At 33.6% G+C, this 21,627-nt stretch overlaps 1 protein-coding gene across 5 annotated transcripts in view; it reads left to right on the top strand.

Annotated features, from left to right (window-relative positions):
• RhoGEF2 (Rho guanine nucleotide exchange factor 2) overlaps positions 1 to 21,627 on the top strand; it is a 193,492-nt gene that overhangs the window by 160,575 nt on the left and 11,290 nt on the right. For all 5 annotated transcript variants that reach the window (XM_085954363.1, XM_085954364.1, XM_085954366.1 and 2 more), the window contains 8 exons: positions 15,127 to 15,239; positions 15,844 to 15,966; positions 17,002 to 17,240; positions 17,377 to 17,561; positions 18,040 to 18,219; positions 19,596 to 19,749; positions 20,568 to 20,674; positions 20,772 to 20,885. In XM_085954363.1, the coding sequence (XP_085810489.1) occupies positions 15,127 to 15,239; positions 15,844 to 15,966; positions 17,002 to 17,240; positions 17,377 to 17,561; positions 18,040 to 18,219; positions 19,596 to 19,749; positions 20,568 to 20,674; positions 20,772 to 20,885 (1,215 nt within the window). The remainder of the gene's footprint in view (positions 1 to 15,126; positions 15,240 to 15,843; positions 15,967 to 17,001; positions 17,241 to 17,376; positions 17,562 to 18,039; positions 18,220 to 19,595; positions 19,750 to 20,567; positions 20,675 to 20,771; positions 20,886 to 21,627) is intronic.

The raw sequence follows: 21,627 nt of genomic DNA, 5'->3' as shown, positions 1-21,627 counted from the left end.
AACGTACCTTTAGAATTGTCGTGTCAAACAGTGGTAGGACACACGACGCAAAACCCCGCTGTGCTTGGACTCATTTCTACATGCAACTGAGGCCGTCATATCTAAAGAAGAAGTTTCGATACTCGCAAGCATGGCCCTCAGGCCAGGATCTTTGGCGGTCCCTCCTACATGTCACTAAAGCTAAATAAAGGCAGTGTTCTTCAACGCTTTACAGTTCCAGTAGCGTTTTCCAAAATAGTGTTTGTGGTAAAATTAATGGTATTCAGTGTATCGACACACAATAATCAAAAATTGCATCACACAACCACATATTTTTAAATGTAAATACTCCTGTGGCCGTATTCTATACACAGGGCGGCTATCGGCGGTAGTTTATCATATGTATGTATTGCGAGGTTAATTGTTACAATAAGTTAACTGTATAAATTGTCATAAGGTGCTATATTTTAACAGATGCTTTTGGCTGTGTTAACTTTTAGAGTGAGATGAACAGTTTAGACGGCTAACTTATTGCAACAACTATAATAGTACCTCAATACATAAATATGATAAAATACCCTCGATGTATAGAATAGATAAAACCTTTTGCATATGGAATAGATAGCGCCGCAGGCGACTTTTTTCACTATTGCAGCAAGTTTCTGCTGATTGTTTAAAAAGTATCGATGTATCGGTCAAAAAATATCGATACATGTAATTACACAATTAATTCCGTACCTATATGGCAGAAGCATATTTATAAGTCATTTTTTCGCATTTTACAGGAGAAGGTTTTTAAGGTTTAAAGAAGTGTCACAAATCAGGATATGATGGAAATTGGATTGTTTAATGTTATTATTATAAAAAAACTAGTATATTTTTAAAATATATTTGATAAAAAAAGAAAATCAAGCAATTCAATGAGTTATTGAGCATTTAATGACATATGAGGTTTTGGCATAAAAATATTTTCAACATTTTGACATATCATTTACAATAATAGATGTTTTATTATAGAAAAACTTATGAAATTAAAACAAGAGCATGGAAATTAAATGAAAACATGATAAAATTAAACTAACAGTGATAATAATATTGGTAAACAGTTGTTTATGAGTATTACTTATAGTATGTATATAAAAAAATTAACAAGTATTTAAATTTATATAAAATGTATGATAAACTGGATCTATCAATGGCAATAAACTGATGAGGTCATCTTTCTTAGATTGATTTATTGGCAGAGGACCGTTATAGTATTGCTTAATGTTAACAATGTTCCTTCTTCCTCTTGTTGTACGTCGTAAATGAAGTTGAAGAAATGGGTCATCTTCATGTAATGAATATTTAAATTTTATTAAACCAAACTCCTTCTCATACCTGAACGATCTAATTTTGTTCCAAACGACATTTTCTCCAACTGTATTAATTTTTCGCTTCACCAGTTGATTAGAAAGAAGTCTTGAATAATTGTAAATTTCATCCTGAGACATCTCTTTACCAATAAAAAATTTCTTGCCCCTTACTGTTCTAACAAACTGATACCAATCATGGGGAATATTAATTTCTATGTTGGAAGTTTTCTTGGCTTTTTCAACACGTGAATGGTCAGTGTCACATGGGCCTGGGAGCAAATATTTATGGTCCATGACCTGGATAGTTGGTGATGTACTTACAAAGAAAGATAGAGCTGCAGTTATTATGTTATTTTTATTTTGTCCCGGACAAGAATCAGAGGATGCAATAACATTTTCAACAGTTGGACTTAAGGTATTCAGAAGACTTATCACACAAAACGCTATTTCGTTGGCTCCTCTTGCAGCTATACCCTCGTGCCACATATAACATGAGGTTTGGTTCGATGTGCAATTTCTTATGGTCAAATTATATGTGTACAATTGTCTTTTATAGTACACTATACTTGAGTTAAGAGAAGGCGTTGGCAAACACTGCTGCAGGTCGAATGCTAAAAAAGCAATTTTAGCTTCAGATTGGAGAGCTTTGGTCTTATCGTTTTTTTTTTAATTCATAGCCTTCATCTGCCACTTGCAAACTTGTGGGTTTCCAATATTTGTTTTATTTGTAAATCTGTAGCACATTTTAATTGAATATTGTATGTATCACAAGTTTTTCATGTGTTTTTGTAAAGTACTTTAAATTTATATCCGGTGTTTTTAAAAATGAAGCATACGTCATACTATATGATACAGGAATCATATTTTTTCTGTTTGCATATAACAATACATTTCAAACATTTTGGATATGTTTAGCTGCCCAGACAGGTATTCTTTGGATGTGCGACGACGTGAATAATGACTTTCATGTTTAGGAAAGCTTTCTATGTGTGCAGTAACTTCGTCCCGTTCGTTTGTTTTCTTGTTTATGGGTAGTGTTTTCCACGGTTATCATTACCTTGTTGTTTTTATTTAATAAAAACAACGATACAATGCAGTTCCACCATGAATTGACAGTTAACAAAATAAAAGAAATTATCATTACCAATAAATCCAAAGACATGTTGAAACATTTTTTTGCAAACTTTATATTCCAGTCCCTCTGTATTGCTAATTTTATAAATTCAATAAAGACAGCTGCCAAAAATGCAGAATACCATAGATAAGTCTGCGCATGTGTAATTTTATAATATGCCAAAAGCGTATATGTCAGACATATATGCTTTTGCCTTGTTAGAGTTTGAAATTTTATATTATGCAAAAACGTATATGTCAGAGATATATGCTTTTGGCTTATTAGAGCTTGACATTTTATGACATGTATTGTTTTTCCAAGTCGTTTTACGAGAAATCTATAGGTTTTAGAGATATATGCTTTTGCCATAACATAAAGTAGGCATTTTTTGATATATTGGCATTCAAATCTCAAAATCGCCAAAACACGACTTATAGATATGCTTCTGCCATATTGGTACGGAATTTATATTTTAAATCAAACTAATACCCCATTTACACGTGCATGGATTTACTGCTGACAGTAAGTATTATCGCGGCAATAACAAAAAAATAATGCAAAATCATGCAAATTGCAAGATTGCATGCAAGCGAACCTGCCGTTAAAAAAACGAACTACACCGCGCAGACTCATTTTGAGGTTAACCGATTTTCACGGCCTGTCATATAGTACCAAATATTGATAACATCGCATCTCGCATTTATTGCTCAACCTCAGTGTCAAACTAAGTATCAAAGGTGATTCAAATTCATCTATGGTTTCAGGGAAATCAAAACCTACTTTTCTTAGTATTGTTCTTCCTGTCAAGCAATGCACGTTCGGAGTTCCGAGTAATTCCGAGAACGTAATTGCAATAACAAAAAAAAAATCCAAATTACCATCAAAGGAAAATTTACTCAAGTGCTGTCTTTCGGAAAATATTTGATAATATTGAAACAATTTGCAGAGGACTTATTGGTGTGATTATTTATTCCTGATATCACTTACTTCGCAGGCGTATAATGCGTCAATGTAAACAGGAGCTTGTGGGCGTGTCACGGAACGATTATCAAAATAATTGTATATCAAAGTGGATGTAAATCATGTTTTAAAACATATTACGACCATTGATAATATCAATTGTGATCAAACTATTATTGACATAAATTGATATAAATATTGTAGATACTTACTTATCTACCTAAGTAACATTTTTACGGGAAGGCCAGAATTTTATGCTCCGCCACTGATCTGAACCAACATACCTTCTGAATTGTCGTGTCAAACCTCACTTTAATTCACGCAATGCATCCCGAACCTGATGTCTGGTTTGTGGTAAATCTTCAATAACATTATTAGAACAGGTATTCAACAAAATTTAAATATTATAGGTAAGTAATCAATACATGAATCGCTCTTCGTCTCAACGAAATGTAAACATCACATTTTGTAATGATGCCAAAAAATTAGTGAAATATTTAATCGCGAAAACTCGCTGTACAGAAATATCATTCGTTCATAGATTATCCGTGTAATTTTCTTCTTGGAAACTGAGGTTCCATGCTTTCAATAACCTCTGTATTAGGTGTGACTTAAATACGTAGAACTATTAATTTTGGTAGCTAATGTTCGTAGACCCGCCCACGTGTGACAATGTGCGAACATATATGTAAACTTATGACAGGAACAAATATATGTATATTTTTTTAATTTATATGATTTCAATAAATTGTTATAAAAAAACTGTAAATCTTCATTTCAGACAGACCATAACGTCGAGGTATTTAATTGCTTTTACGTGAATTAATCATATATTTTCGACTATAACCATCGGGATACTTAAGATGACCGTTTTGTACCTGCAACATTTTATTACGGTTCCAGACCGGTTTGACACATTGAAACATGAAAGAAAGAACTTCGATGTTTTGTTATAATGTCCGTATGTCATATATGTAACTATAGTTGTGATTGTTCTTATAAATAACTACTATAAATAACGGTAGCGAAGGTTGGAGGTAGGCTGTTAAGATCCGCCATATATAGTGCACATTAAACTTTGTTAGTCATACGTATTTGTTTTTATTGAACTAAGACTACAATTTACAGACGGTGGTTGTTAGTTTTTCAAAAATCAGTTAAGAAGAGAGTTATAACATTTCCCCAATTTTGATACAAGACCATATCCCAAGTCGAGAATATTTTTAGTGCACGACCGGGCTTAGAAATAATTAAGCATTAATAGGTGCCCTTAAAGAACATTTCAACTGTATAGGCGCAGCTTTCTATACAAAACAATGCTGACAATTTCTAGATATGGGTGGATAGCACATACAACTTTACACTATGTATTTTTACTTTCGTCGGAAAATGTTTCCATTACCAGTAACAACACTCCCTTATCATTTTTTATTAATCAGACATTCTCAGAAATTGCGAGCTATTTTTGCAATATTCAATTATCAAATGCCCGCGGTGCATTATTTTCGCGGCGGGGTAGTGTGCGCCAGGGATTGCAATCCCGGTATTTGCGAAAATATATGAAATGCTGCTCATTTTTTTATTATTATGCATCGTGGTAGAAAGGACTTTAATAGAACAGTTACATATTGTGTAAACATCCAATCCCGTATAAAAAAATTGAAAACCATTTTCTACCTAATATCCCTATTATTATGATGACTAGTAATAAAAAAAATACCTGGATGATGTAAAACTGACGCTTTCCAGTCGCTTTGGCCTACCATTCACAGATCTCCCGCAGCGCAGTCCAGCCATCCAATTTTCTCTTGCTCTCGGGAAATGTCTGTATAGCCCGTCTTCCTGGCAACTCCTCCGGTCTTCTATACACGTGGGCCGTGGTCGATCCGGCGCATTTTCTGCATTTTCCTCTTTCGCTCCGATGAAGAGTGTTCAGTCCCTCATTAATTTTACATACATTTAAACAATTGATAATTACTAACTAGAACAGCCGTCTCATAAAATCTTAACTTAAGGGGGGACATGCTCAGCGTAGGTCAAAATGGAGCTTTTATTCTATTTTCAAAGCATGATCCTGGACATTCCTTAAACGTTGTAGATAATCTATTTATATAATTTTGAAGCCTTATTATCCTTTATATTTATTTTAATAAGGCTTCAAAATTATATAAATAGATTATCTACAACATTTAAGGAATGTCCAGGATCATGCTTTGAAAATAGAATGAAAGCTCCATTTTGACCCACGCTGAGCACGTCCGCCCTTAATGTACGCTGAAATTAGCGTTATTTGAAACACATAAAAATTGTAGGTAAAAACTTAAATCGCAATGTTCAAAGATTTTGATAAAAAAAAAATGTACGGAAAATGTCGGTTTTTATGTAGATACATTTGATTTAATTTCTGAAAATATGCTATTTTTGTTAAATGTGTGTCAATCCTGGGATCAGTATTTCGATGTCAGAAATCCGGTATTCATAAATCGAACGGGATCCCGGGATGCAGATCCTAGCACGCGCACTCGCACCCAAGCGGTTTGTATGATTGGTGTTCGCCGTATGTCTTCAATTTTATTTTTCCACTGACCTATTTTTACTGTCGGATATTGTACTTTTTTTTAACCCGTTGGGCATTGTCTTGTTTCTAATAACGATTGATACCCTTGGAAAATGCGCTTCGTTTCATTATTTAATAATACCACCGCGCGCCTTTATAAATACGGCCGTTTCAACTCTTTTTGAAACATATTTTTTCCCAAGTAGTGAAATAATTGGTTAAACTTAACTTTGCTACTGTATAATCGTTAACATTCAAATTAATTATTGTACTATTCCTTATCCCTTCAATCATTGTGCAGTACCTAATACAATCAGTGTTTTATAACATAACGTCATATTACAATAGTGTCTACTTACTTTACTCCAGCATCGGAGCATAAGGCAAGAACACTTTCAGAGTCACACCACTTGACTCGGTCCCGAACCTCTTACCATGTGACACCTGCAGCGCGTAGGTCGCTTTTGTACCATCGCTAAAGGGTGAGGTAAAGTTGGTCACCCCGACGAAATTTGCGGAGCGAAGTGAGACTGACGAAAATATTAAACCTACCTCATGGTAGTTAGTAGTTATTTTTATAATATAGCGAAGTTCATCAATCTCATTAATCTCAGTAATTTATTGATATACTTACGTCTTAAAATTACATAACATTTCATGTTACTTATTCATATTTTTTTTATTCCATTTGTCCGAAATATCCTCGGTTGACTCGTCTAAATCTAAGGAATTTCATTGATTCCTGGGAGCAGATTTAATATAATATATTTATATTTATAATATAATATGTATACTTAAGCCTATGCACGTTATTATATATTGAAGTGACGTGGTATACGATTCGGTTCCTTCATTAAGAGGTTTAATTTTAGATTTTCTTAATTGGAAAGTCGACTTGGCCGCTTGTGGCAACTCCAAGTATCAACTTTATTGTTCTGGCATACTTACGCAGTATTTTGATCTCAAGTTCTGTATTTAGTACATTCTTGACTCATCGTCGGTAAATGGAAAATCTTTGTAGGAACATTATACAGACTTAATCTATTGCTATCAAATTCCACGTATTTTTTGGTTAATTTATAAATTCCATGAATTCGATGTATCCGCTGTTTGCGTAGACGCATTATAATATTTAATACATCAATTTTATCGGGTATTTGTATTAGAACTTAATCTCTGTGTAGACACTACACATAATCTGAGATTACCCGACCTTGTACGGTGACCTTACATTAGTGATTCCTAACCGGGTTTGCGGAATCCTAGGGTTCCGCGAGAATTCGCAAAAGTGAATATAATTATTATCAAATTTTAAAAAATGAAGTACTTAAATGTTACTTAAGTAATTCAATTGACGTCAGTAATAATTAACGTCACCGTCTACTACGCGATGTTCATTTTGTCAACACTTTAAAATTTACACGATAGTTTCGGCTCAATACATTTTTTTTGCTGTAGGTACTATTTATTGTTAACTGTGTTTTCATTGACCTATTCAATAGTTTTATGTTGAAATAACTAGACCATCAAAATATTCCTCGAGAATTAAAATCATCTATAATTAGTGAGGACGGCGTTGTAATTTACTTATTCGCCAATGTCTGCTGCCTTACACGTATATTTTGTAATTTTCTTATCTGGGCCTTATTAATATATTATGTCGACACATTATATATGTTACACAGGGAAGTCAGAAATAATCTGTTCTGCGATGTTACATTTTATAGAATCTCGAATCCTGGTTCAGAAAAACAAAAAGTTTGTAATCACTGTCTTACATGGATGCAACGTTCCAATTTTTAGTTCACATCACAAAATGTCGGTCGTTCCTTTCATTTGTTTTCCAATTTTCCTATGAAATAGTACAAAATTATCTATAATTAAAATCTCTTTTTTTCTACGCAATTGTACCAATATGTACATATAGTTAAAGTGCCGATGTTTTCTTTTATATAATGGGTTTATCACTTCGTTTTCACCACACATGAAAATGGTTTTACGACATGTGTTTCGCTCATTCGATGACCTTATCGAGTATCGAGTAAAGTATCACAATATAAATGTGTTTTTAATAAACCTACATACTTGAGTTTATAAGATAGAATTATCAAGTTGCGCGCATAACATAGGTACAATGCATAAAAGTGAATGATGTATGTTTACTCATTTTTTTAAAGAGCATTAAAATATACTTCTATGTGAGCCTTCTTTACTTCTTGTAAATATAATACTTATACATAACCTACTTTTGATAAAATATCCATTTCATCCAAACAAACATTTTTCCATAACGAGCCACTAGTCTTACTATCGCTGTGGGAGACGTTTTCTCTTCACGATATTATTACTTTTTATTTTCCGAATGAATAATGATTCTTATTTTCTCATGAGAAACGCACCATGAAGGTTTTACGGACAGAAAAAAAAAGAAAACCTTATTATAGGTATATTATGTCAAACAAATTATTATATCATAAATTATTTCAATTAGTTGTTGAAGCGAAGTTTGTCTTTTTTTGTTACCTACACCGCGGAAATATTTACATGGCAGCAACAATAGTGTTCCTGCAATTTCACTATCCTTCTATCCCTGTTACCGATTGTATGCAGGACTATTTTTTGAAGACCTTCGTAGAGGTCATCTGCACTTATATTATTAGAAGCCTTGATATGATTTTTTTAACATAACATTTTCAGGAGGACGGAAGATGGAAAATGTACGAAATTTCCCCGTACTTCGATACACAAGGCCGCTGTCGGCGCCTATCGAGGGTAGTTTATCATATTTTTATATTGAGGTATTATAATTATTGTTTCAATAAGTTAGTTGTAATTTTTATAATAAGTGTTATGTTTTAACAGCACCTCTATTGGCTGTGTTAACTTTTAGAGCGAGATAGACAGTTTTGACAGCTTACAGGCGTATGCATATAACAGCAAACTGCATTCAAGCTATTTACTGCAAATTTGCATGCATAAACCTAAATGTATCTGACGGATAGTGACGTCACGTCGCCGACGTAATACGCGTCATGCCATGGATAATGTTACCTAATTTTAAATTTAAATTTCCCGAAAATTAATTTAAAATTTTGAAATTGTGAATCGGTGTAAAAATGTGCAAACGGTACCATATAAATTTAATAATTATAAATAAATAATTATCATGAACTTTAAATAATTTATTTGTTACAAAATCATATTTATTTTTTACTTCATAATGCACGAAATGATCAAAGTATACCCAGTAAATATTTCCATAATATGGCAATACAGCTTCACGGATCATTGTCAATATTATATTTACAAACACCTCCATTGAACCACGATTTCGATCATTTTTGCAAGCTTAGCATCATTTTTATTTTCATTTTTTAGCATCATCATGAATCCTATTGTGGCACAACGACGACGGGCAGTTAACTTCACGCAAGATGAAAAGGAATTATTAGTTAGCTGTGCCGATAGGGAAACATTGATAATCTCTGATGTATCTTTTTTGCAGTCGCAAGCGTCTCCTCCTTTCTGTTTCACACACATTTTCGCAATAATTTATAAAACCTACGAAGGTTTCAAGCCTCCTACTAAAAGTTTGTTGTGATGAAGTCATTGTGTATTAAAGTGACACTGACAGCTCGCGCAGATCGCCGCCATTTTAAGTTTGGTGCGCATTCCTGTGCGCATCTCGTGACGTATGCATTTTTTATAGTTTCCTTAATCGGCCGATAAACGGCTTACTACGTTGAACGCAGTTCAAATGTATATGAATACGGCAGTTAGACGGCTAACTTATTGTAACAATAAATATTATAAACTACCCTCGATAGCTGCCGATAGCGGCCTTGTGTATGGAATAGATGTGATGGTGTTATTATTACAAACTACAGGCATATAACACAATGCTAGCAATATAAGTGGCATATTATACTCGTTGGTATATGATAAATTTAAAAAAAAAAGGTCGCAATGTTAACATTTTAACTAAAAGTGCACATGACACTACTGTGTCTGTTTGTATGAGTGTATATAAATAAATATTATTAGGTGATCAAAATTGACCAGGTAGGTATTACTTGTTTTCGTGTTTTTGTTTACGTATTTATATACCTGCTCGGGTGAAATATTGTAGGCCCATATGCATAAGGCGGTCCTGATTGTATGATGTTGTCAACACGAATCGTGCCACTATCTAATGTTTAACTTGTTAAGCGTTACAATGATAATATCATGTTTTCCGTATAAAGTTGGTAAAACCTCACACCAACGTGTGCATATAATATCATTTTTGTGCCACAATAAGAACCTAATATACTTGATACAATAAAATTGTCATATTTTAACACTTCCAAAATTCAATATTGGTCTGACATAGGTATTGTGTTTATAGCCGGGCGCTTTTCATGGTAGGCAATCATTTAGGCCAGCGCCATCCAAACCCGATATAAGGTAGGCGCAAATGATGTTATTGAAATATAAATTGCAAATGCTTTTTGAAATATGCCGTGGGGCATAGATATAGATCTTCATAATATATAAATAACAGTAAAATAAGTAATAACTTCAGTAAACTTTTGAATTCCCAGCACACCGTATTATTCGTTGATCAACTTATTCTTTAGGGATATTCTGATGTCAAATTTTGATGTTATTCCAAAATTATATAGGACAGGCGAGCACACGGGGGGGGGTCGTTTCCAGTTTTTTGGTTTTATTACATATAATTATTTTTCGTACAGTCTGTGCAACTACAGATCTCACTCTTTTACGTATACAATATACCCGATCCCCGTTGTATTTTAGACCAGCGATACTCAACCTGCGGCCCGCGGGCCACATGCGGCCTTTTAAGCTTTTATGTGCGGCCCGAAACTCATTTATTATCAGAAATTTCGTATATCTTGAAATTCGTTTCGATTTTGACGCACAGATAGTGACACCCGAAGAGGATTGTCATTATGGTCCACATCAGATCTGGTATAAGAGTGTTGCTATTGCACACGATTAATTAAAAAAACACGCATAATTTTTAAAATCTCAAAAATGTTTTGTAAAAATGATTTTTTTCGTCACACCAGTAGTGATGCGGCCCGCGTTACTTTACAAATATATGTATTTGGCCCGAAGAAAAAAAAAGTTGAGTATCATTGATTTAGACGATCAGTGTAGTTATCCGTTCAGTCTCAGTTGACAGTTCAGTTAGGAAACGGCGATGAATGCTTACGTAGGTATTTTTTTATCCACGAAAAATGAAAATTATTTTTATAATAATTCTCTAAACATATTGATTGGTACAATACGTAGACTCATCCATTTCAACTCGTGACACTCAAATATGCGGGGATACACAGGGCGCTTAATTAACGTCAACGGATACCATAGCCAGTCCACATTTTTCTTTCTTAACTTCCGGTGCATGGTTGCTGCTGCAATGGTCCCGTGCGGCTCCGTCTCGGGACGGAATCAGCACTTAAAATCACTTCTTTCAGACACGTTTATAGCGTCAAGGAAGGCGGCCGTGCATATCCTATATTTGACGAAATAATAATATTTCAATCGGAATTAGAAAAGTAGTATGAAAAATACGGCAAAACGTACACGTCAGTTTAACTGGCAACTCTAAAAACGGATACGATAACTGATGGAAAATCCATTCCGTCTCCTCTCCGTTTCGGTTTCAGTTTTGCATGTATACGTCAGATTAACTGACAGCTCGGCTGAAACGGAGACTGATCGGACAACAAAATTGGTCCTTGAAAAGCATATTAAGCAAAATTACATATTATCCGTTTCATGTATTACGGAATTTAACCTGCGGGATAAGCCACCATAGACTACAGAATATTAAAAATACAGTAATATATTCGTGCTTCAAGATGCTCAGATTGTGAAAATTTTTCACCCGTTTTAGATTTTGTAATTCTCTGACAAAACGAGCGCGTCGTCGAAGGCTTCAAGGAAAAACGCCACTGTATGTTGACTAAAAATAACATAAGACAAAAGGTATACACGTGTAATTTAATATACTAATATATATGACTGGGCCGGTGTTTTTCCGTTGCAGTATTTTTTCCGCGATACTAATGACCGAACGGAAAATTGTGCGGTGGTCGTGTTTTGTTTGTGCAAAATTTCACGAGCGTTGTAATTTATAATGGCGCGTATCGCATCCACTTGCCTCCGCCCTGCAGACGCTGCTCTGTTATGCTTGCCTCGCCCTCTCTTCAAACACTCCGCCAACCGATTAGGTAGCCTTCTATTGCGCACCGTCTTGCCTCCAGGAGTAATATCTACCCCTTATGGTTTTCAAAACTTTCCGAATGGATATTTGCTTTCTCCGTCCACTTATTTTCTTTATTTTCGTCTCGTCGTCCTGTCATTTCAAAGAACTCTTGTCTTTCTATATACGAGTATAATTCATTATAACAGGCCTGGGCCAAGTTTTTGGATGAAGGGCCACATTAAGAATATAAAATAAAAGGGGCGTAAGTAAAATACCATTTTTAGACATACATTATTATTTATTATCATGAAAAGGGAATTTCAACATAAAAAATAATGATTCTCTAATAACCAACCATTTAATGAGAAGAATAAAGTTATTGTTTTACATCTTTTAACATTTTTTTTAATTACAGGTGCTTGCTAATTTTGTAGTTAAGATTCTTAAAACTGCTTGTAAATGTTCATCGGTTATGCTTGATCGATTGACAGTGACGTCCCTAGACAGTGCCAAAATGCCGCCACATTTTTTTATACAGTACTTTTTATCATCCTTTCATGACTCCAATATCTAAGAAATGTTTTGTATGGATACATTACTAACAATATATTATATTATGTATACCACTAAATCTAATTTAAATGCCATCTCTGCTTCAATAGACAATATTACGAGTCTACGGTTTCAGATAGGTACATTTAAAAATGACGATTAAAGAGTTTTTATTGCTATGCATAATTGAAAATGTCCGAATTAAGAGCGTTGTAAAATTTGCGAAATTTCAATAAATCGCAATAATAAAACATGATGTTTTCGGGATATTTTATGCTTTGATTTTTTACACTCAGATTATGAAAAATACGCATCTTTTCAAAATGTTGGTACTCTCTGAGGAAGTAACTGCCTTATCTGCTTAATAGAAAACAGCCACATGTTCTGATTAGTCTCAGATTAGCTTATTTGGTCATTTTAATTTCTGGATTATAAAAAAATCCTAATATTTCATTTCATTACAGCATAGCAACCTTCGATTGTATTTTTTAAATGACATGGTAATAAAACATTTTTACCGTTAGATGAAAATTTCTTAACTTCCATCTCTTTTCATTGCCGTACGTACCGACCTCCCTTCGACGAGTTTTCTTTCATAACTGCATCGCTACCGTATTCATTCGAGAGTGATCATGTTTTATCCTCTACTTTTTAAGATTATTTGTTTATTATTTTTGACAACCATTGCTGCTGTAAATTAGGTCACAGGAGTGAGAACGTTGCAAGGTACCTATTACATAAAAACCCCGCGAGGTCTTGCTTGCTCACTTTAATGCCGATACTTACTCTACCCCGCCGTGGAAAATTACCTGACCACCCCCCTACCACCATTGTTCGCAATTCTACCCACCTGTGTGCAAAACAAATATACTTCCGCCGCCCTCTTTAATTAGACGTCCATTTATTTTTATATCGTCCTACATCATCGATAATACGTTCCAGTGTGCGGCGTCCCAGTTTGTTTTCTTTTTCTTCGCGGTCAAGACGTGTCGGAGATATAGACACTCTCGGCTTAGGGTAGTCAAAACGTAAACCTATCGCATTGCTCAATTTCTTTTTTGCTAAATAAGGTTCATGGAGTAAATCTGGTTTATCAAAAACTATTGTAGTTGTCTTGTTTTAATACTTATTCATTTACTATCTTCGAAATTTCCGAATTTTAAATTATAAATATTAAATAAGCCGATATTTTATTCGCAAAAAAAAAATAATTGAGATATTATTATAATACAAAATAATATATTATTATAATAATTATTCCGTAGTAGCGATTAGTACCGGTTTCGCCAGTTTCATTTAGACATTCGCTATTTATAATAACAATTTAAAAATAAACATTTCTGTAAGTACACGAACATCAATTAAATATAATAATGTAAAAAAAATCTTTGTTCAAATTTAAATTAAATTTACTTAATTAATTCAATTCCTACTTCTTATTGTGTCCAAGAAATTTAATATTAGAATAATAGGTAGGTAGGTACTTTGAGTTTTGACATTAGATCCCTTTTCCAAGAATGGCCATTTCCACTATGCCTGGTATCAGCCATCCTTCACAGAATATGTCATTATCAAATTTGTTTACTTATTCTTGTAATATAGGTCTTCAATAAGAATTTAATAATATATTTTGCGGGTCTCGTCAGTGTGGAATTATTTTAAAAAATAATTTTTAAAATAAAAGTATTCTACTAGCTCTCATGAGCTAAAATTTGAAAAAAAGTGTTAAAATTGTATGTGATTATGGCGGAACCTTCGAGCTCGTCCTCGAAGGTCGTCAGAAATGTTTCACTGCCGGCTGGCACTCAACCACCAGAAGTCATCAGGAGGACATGCTCCGAGAGGTGAGAATAATGATGTCCAGTCGAGGCACCATTCAATGTGAATTCCAATGATATTATGATCTTTTAAAATTGGTTTCATTTATTATGAGATGTCAATTTCCAAATACTACAATGTTCACGTTTCAGCACAAATGCTGCATTTATGGTAAAGGACATTTTTGTGTTTCAAGATTTAGTGACTGATTTTAACATTAATTATTTTTTTATATTGTCTTGTATTTTCAATTCATATTTTTCGTTGGATTTTTGTGTGAATTTTTAAGCCTTGGCCTTGTATGAATTTATTTTAATTAGCATTTTCTATATTTCTTATAATTTATCAGTCCACGTATTTTATAATATAACATTTTATCATGCTATCCAAAATATAAACTTTTTTCCAATTACCCATTTATTTCTACTAAATTATTCACCTTATTCATAGTAAAAATATTGTACGCCCCATGTTTTTTTTATAAACTGAGTGACCTCAATGAAATATGACTGCATTTTTTATCTATTTCTATAATATAAAATTGACCAATGTTTTTTTGTTCTTTCCACAGTGATGCCGAGGCAGTCGGTGGTGGACCCGTCCTACCTGGAGGACCTTCGGGTGGTTCCAGCAACTCTAGCCTCTCGTCTAAAAGCAACGATAGCTCACATATAGAAAATCACGGTAAGTCAAATGAATGATTTCATTAGAAACATACCATAAAAAAACTAAAAATAATCAAAGAATTTAAATTTTTAATTGAATTTGTAACATTATTATGTTGTAGTTGTTAGTTGTAGTTAGTATGTTGACAAATTTCAATTGAAACATAGCAATTAGTTTATTGGTGTCATCTTTGCTTTCATTTCTTAATACTAATGACACATGCATTTGACCTATTTGTGATTGTGCATCTAAATATCTGCACATTCTCTGATGAATTTGTGATATTATTGCAACTAAATGGATTCAGCAAGCTTGTAAATTGCGCAATATTATAACAAAAAGAATAATTTATGGAATTAACTGTTTCGTAGAATTTATAATTGTATCGAAATTTGGTTGAAATGCTTGCAGTGGAATATAGTGAAATTCGCTATAAATGAATCCTCATTGCTAAATAATTTGTGGCTAATTCCAAATTTTTCAGGTTCCATTTTATGAGACAAGCTGTTCTTCAGCGAGTTTGTTAACAATATTTTTTTATTGAAGCATAACTCTAGTCACAATAGGTACTATTTCTATTTAGTGTGGCTAAACTAAAAAAATGTCATTTGTCACTTTTTAGGATCCCAATCGGAATGGTCTGATGAAGAAGAAGACTCCTCGTCACCGTGGTCTGCGCTAGCTCCTCCGGAACTCCTGGCGACCATGTCAGGTCTCGCTAGAAAACGGCAGGATCTTATACACGGTGAGTTGAAAACAAACAGTTGTAATCGATGGATGATACAATTTACTTGCATTTGGAAATCACTGATATGATTTGTATGATTTCGTTAACCCATATACAATGACCATTAATAAATGATTAAATCACCAGCAATCTATGTGCATATCTGAGAATATAGGTCAAATAATTTATTAGTATTGAATTTATTTTTGTATTTTTATTTAAAATAAATAAATACTATTTTAAGAGTAAATTTGTAAAATACATCTGCTTTTTCATTGCCATGTTCTGTTTATTTGGGTTAGAGTGATATTTGAATGTATCCTAATGAGCTAACTGTTTATTATTCAATGTATTTCTTCACGTCATATTATATTTAAGTCGATGTAGTTGAACTTCTAAAACTTTTTTGCTTAAAAATAGAATTATGGTTAGAAGTAACCCAATATTACAAAGGTTACAAGTGGACTCTAATTATTACAATTGACAAAATACATTCAGTTGTTTTTTTTAATCATTGTTGATATATTATATTTGAATACACAATTTACATATTTTTAACAGTTTAGTATCAATTTTGAGATAATAAATAGCATAACATCTTTTAAGAACCCTTGGAAGTTTTGAGGTAAAATTGAGCTTTCGATTTGGATTCTAAACAGAATGTTTTTTCTGGTTCGTTACTATTAATATAATATATAACCAAAACTATTACCCCAATCTATGTTGGGGCTCCAAAAAGGTTAATAGACCTTGGTATATATCATCTACTTCAAATCAAATTGTATTCAAGTGATCACATAATTTTGAAATGATCATTCTATATGTTATATATATGTCAGGGACAAGTTGCTTTGAACGCATTATATGAAAATATACAAGAATATCGAATCATTTAAAAATGTATAAATAAACAAACAATGAAGAAGCTTAGTAAAAAATACTTATGACTCTTGTTAAATATTTTTAAAAAAAATTGGATGTCTGAATAAATATTAGAGTTCAGAAATACTATTCTACTTTGACTAAATTTAATCATTTTCAATTCTCCATCAGAACTAATATCATCGGAGGCATCCCATGTGCGCTGGCTTCGAGTTCTTCGAAGAGTCTTCCTGACACCGCTCCAGCGATCCGGCGGTTCTCTGCTTCCATCCAACGAACTAAAAAATCTATTCCCCAATCTACCAGACGTCCTCCAAAGGCACAAGAGATTGGCAGTCGACCTTAAAAATTTGAAAGCTAATGCAGCCACCGTTAGGACCAAGCCATTAGCTGAAGCTTTGGTTACCACTGTAAGCTGAACATATTATCAATATTTTATCATTTATCTTTTTTTTATACTGATGTTTCAATAAATTATATTCATTAAACATTAAACTGTTAAATGTCGCTACTATAGGTTATTTATCTCGTTTTTCTAAAATCCAGTTAGGTGAAGCGCGATATGCTGGTGCTCTAGCCAAATTCTGTGGAGGGCAGGGGTTGGCTCTGGAAGCTCTCCGAGAGCGCAGGAAAAGAAATAAAGAGCTGAACGCCTTCCTCGCAAGGAGCGAACAAGACCCTTTGTGTACCAGGCTACGACTACAAGATTTACTTGCTTGCGTATGGCAAAGGTTTGTTCAAAACTGTTACCTAACGTTTTCCTATGTAAGTTCTGTCACCATCCGCAGTATCAGTATACTGAATTTGTACATTTCTAGTTTTACAAATTTCTCCATGTACCTAATAATAATAATCTATCCGAAATCTTCCTAAAATATTTGACTTGTCTTGAATCATGTAAATCTACACCTAAGGCTGAAGTCTTTTTTCATGACAGCAAGCCATCCCTGTCTGATTGTTTATACCTACAATGTATATATTACCTCGTTTTTGTTATTTACACTCCACTTGGGGACAGTGTGACTTAGACAGGACAAGTGCAGGCCTCAGCCCTCCATCAAGTTTAAAAATATATAATAACATTATCGATATTATCAAAGGCCGGTGTTAGACTATAAAAGATCATCGACAAAAATGTTTTATAACATTTCTTGAGCATAAAATATTTTATAAGGTTTTTTTTTTATTGTTAAATTGTTTTCATTACAGGTTAACTAAATACCAACTACTCCTTGAAGGAATTGTTAAGACAGCTGGTGCTGAGGAGGATCTAGATCCACAGGCTTTAGAAGACGAAGATTTTGCCAGGGTTGCCCACGCTTTACATTTAGCCAAAGATGTTCTTCATACAGTGAACACGGCCATCAAGACCACTGAAAATGACCACAGGTATGTTATATTTAACCACCTGATTCTCCTCACCTCCCATCTAATTTTTATTTCACAGTTTTCTATGTTAACATTAGTCTTTTTTTATGTGAAAAGTAATAATTTTATTAAGATTTAAGCCCTAGCTAAACGTGAAAATCTGCAGCATTTTTAGATAATGAATGACTGAAATCCATGTTATAATTCCATGAATGTGTAGTAACTATATAAATGTTTTTGAACTTTCGTTTGGTTAAATCTTCAGATGTTTTTCAACTGGGTGCAAGGACAATAATTGGCCGCACTGTCAAATGAAATAAAAAGACATTCGTTACGATTTTGTGCAGAAAGTAGACAAGGAATTTTAATCAGTATCTACTACTTAGTAGTTTTAATTCATTTTGCTCTTAACGTAATGATTTTATTGCGAATTGAGAATTAGCATGCCTGAGGCTTTATATAAAAATAAAAGAACTCTCTTCTCGGAACTTATTCATATCCACAATTAAATCATCATTTACGTGTGCATATTTAAATTCTCATCAAGTATTAAATAATATTGAATATATATTTTTAAAGTACTTATAATTCACGAATGTCTATTTATTTTCGATTTTGCGTGGCGCCCACTTGTCCCGTCGCTGAATCGTCCTAGACCAAGAGTGTCATTATTTTAACATACAGTAGGCGCTCGGTAATCCGGCGTTCACCAATCCGGCACGTCCAATAGTCCGGCATTTTGCAACTCAGCTCTCCTGCTGTATAATCCGGCAGGTTTCTCATTAAACTGCCGGATTACAGAGCGGAGGAGAACCGTTCGCTCGGCAGTTCGGTGCCTGACCTTGACAGATTATTTATTATTTCCTATACAAATCCAATAATCCGGCATAGGTGAAAAAATATGGGTGCCAGATTACCGCGCGTCTACTGTACTATGTATATCATTTTGATTCACGTAAAACTTAGATCACTGAATCAATTATTATTGCAATTTGTCTATGGTATAGACTAGTGACGTTCATTGATAATATGCATCCTCGTGGATTTTGTCTAATGTCTCAGTGATGCTGTGCCTGGCTTAGCGGCACAGCACTAACTTTGTAAATCTATGCACGCTCGCACTCGAAAAAGAAAACATTCAAATGGATATTCGTACCAGCACTACAGACACTACAATTATTTTAGATTTAGTAGACAAAAAATCGAAAGGCAAATTCTCAGCCGACCAGGGGCAACTAGCGAAAATTATGAATTTTATTTTATTACATACCCAAAAAGAAGCATAATTAACAAATTCTCTGTGTCCTTGAGTGCCCAAATTAATCTTTCTTTCACATATGATTGTCATGCAAGCTTTGCAAATGTCAGTAACGTCAACAATACTATTTTCGTTCTAGATTGAAGTGCATCCAATCGAAATTAGATATTCGAGGAGGGGGTGACGTAGAGATCAGTGAGGAGATAAGGAAAATTGACCTAACCAAACACAGCCTCATCATGGAAGGAACTCTAAGTATCCGGCAGGAGTATAATAAGCGAGTTAATGTCCTGGTAAGTTCTGCTTATTATCACTTATGAATGTTTCAATTCAATTATAGTTTAACCCACCGATGATCAAACTCATTGTATTCACATACAAACATAAAAATATATCATGAGAGACTAGGTATTTTTATCACTCCAGCGCATCTATTCTATACACAAGGCTGCTATTGAGGTTAGTTTATCATATTTATGTGTTAAGGAGGTTAGTTATTACAATAAGTTAACCGTCTGAGCGTTTACTATAAAAATAATTATATTCACTGTTGATAGCACTGAATAGGTACATCAATTTAGGTGGACTGCTGTTTTTTTTTTTTTTTTTACTTATTCATGTAGTACTCTTATTCGCGATTTTACAGAATCAAGTTTTTTACACCTGCGGACCATTAAAAATAGGAGAAACGTTTTGCCGACCACTGACACATGAATAAAAAATATTATTTATATGGTCACATAATATAATAATAATAATATAATCTATTTTAAGGACAAAAATGCAATGCACAAATACTTGCAGTTGCATGAGTTTCAAAGATGTTATTGGAATTTTGGAATTTGTAGCATCGGCATTTGGATGCCAAAAATTCGCAGATCACCGTTTGAGGAACACTGATCTAAATAATGCAGATTCATTTTATAAAGAAACTTGCTGCAAATAAACATGCAATCCAAAATAACTTGCAGCTAATGTAATCTTTAGTATGAATAACCTATTGTCAGCTTTCTTTTCATGTATAAAGAATCCATTTCTACAAGGTAATTCTTCTACATCTTTGATTAAAAGACATTATTTTGATGATGTTATAATAACTGTGATTTTACAGGCTCTGCTGCTGAGAGAATGTCTAGTCCTCCTTCATACGGATGGGGAGAAATATGTTCTGAGACCCATTCCTCAGACGAACACGCCCTTCAGTCCTCTTGTGAAATGGTAAATAAATATTCTAATAGTTACTCTTTTTACCCATATAATATAAATGTAGTTTCCAAGTCAACCGTAAAGTTTATAAAATTTTATCTTTTTCCAGGAACACGGCTCTTTTCCGGCCAAACGCTGCCGTTAAAAATGGCTTCTTCTTGGTGAACATTGAAAACATGCACATGTATGAACTGTCTGCCACCTCACCTTCAGAATACAACACGTAAGCTATTAACCCTGTTCTTTTGATTCTTCCTCTTTCGTAATCCATGTCCATAACTTATCATTAAAGGCCGGATCTTTCGAGTCTTTAACCGTCAACCCATAAAAAAACACATTAAAATGGTGGACGAATCCAATATCCTAAGGAGACTTTTGCCCAAATGATTCTTAGTATGGATTTCTACAATTAGTCAGTTGTTTTTTCTGGCAGCTCAGGTGCGATGATAATTATTGTAATTAAAATAATCGTCTTGCCAATATTATAATGCGAAGTGTGGCCACTTCAAACGAATTCAAATTCGCAAATCGCAATTAAAAAGATCGCATTACAAAATTGATGGTTTGTTTTATTGCAGGTAAGTAATGGTAAACCATTTTTATAAACTGCGTGTAGAATATGTTTTTCATAATTAAATATCGAATAGCTTTTGCGTACCTACCATTAATATAAATACAAATATTGAAAGATTTTGTCCGCTGACCCGTTTTATGTTCTAAATGTATCATATTGATACCTATTAGTATTACCAAGTGACAATACCGATATCGCAAAAGTACCTACATATCTTTTATTTTGTTAACTGTTAATTCATGGTGGAACTGCATTGTATAATTGTTTAATTTAATAAAACGCAATTTTTTGTAGTACTTGTACCACTTTTAATCAATAAATTAGGACCGGTTTCGTCCGCCTCAGAGGGAAATGAGTTCAGCCTTTATGCCTTCAGTTGAAAATGTCCCTC

This window comes from Rhyacophila brunnea, unplaced genomic scaffold (genome assembly GCF_057557595.1).
Source record: "Rhyacophila brunnea isolate RB1 unplaced genomic scaffold, BYU_Rbru_1.0 scaffold_4, whole genome shotgun sequence".
In the NCBI taxonomy this organism is placed as follows: Eukaryota; Metazoa; Arthropoda; class Insecta; order Trichoptera; family Rhyacophilidae; genus Rhyacophila; species Rhyacophila brunnea.
The sequence above is the reverse complement of the archived record's forward strand: the minus strand, read 5'-3'. Positions and strand labels throughout refer to the sequence as shown.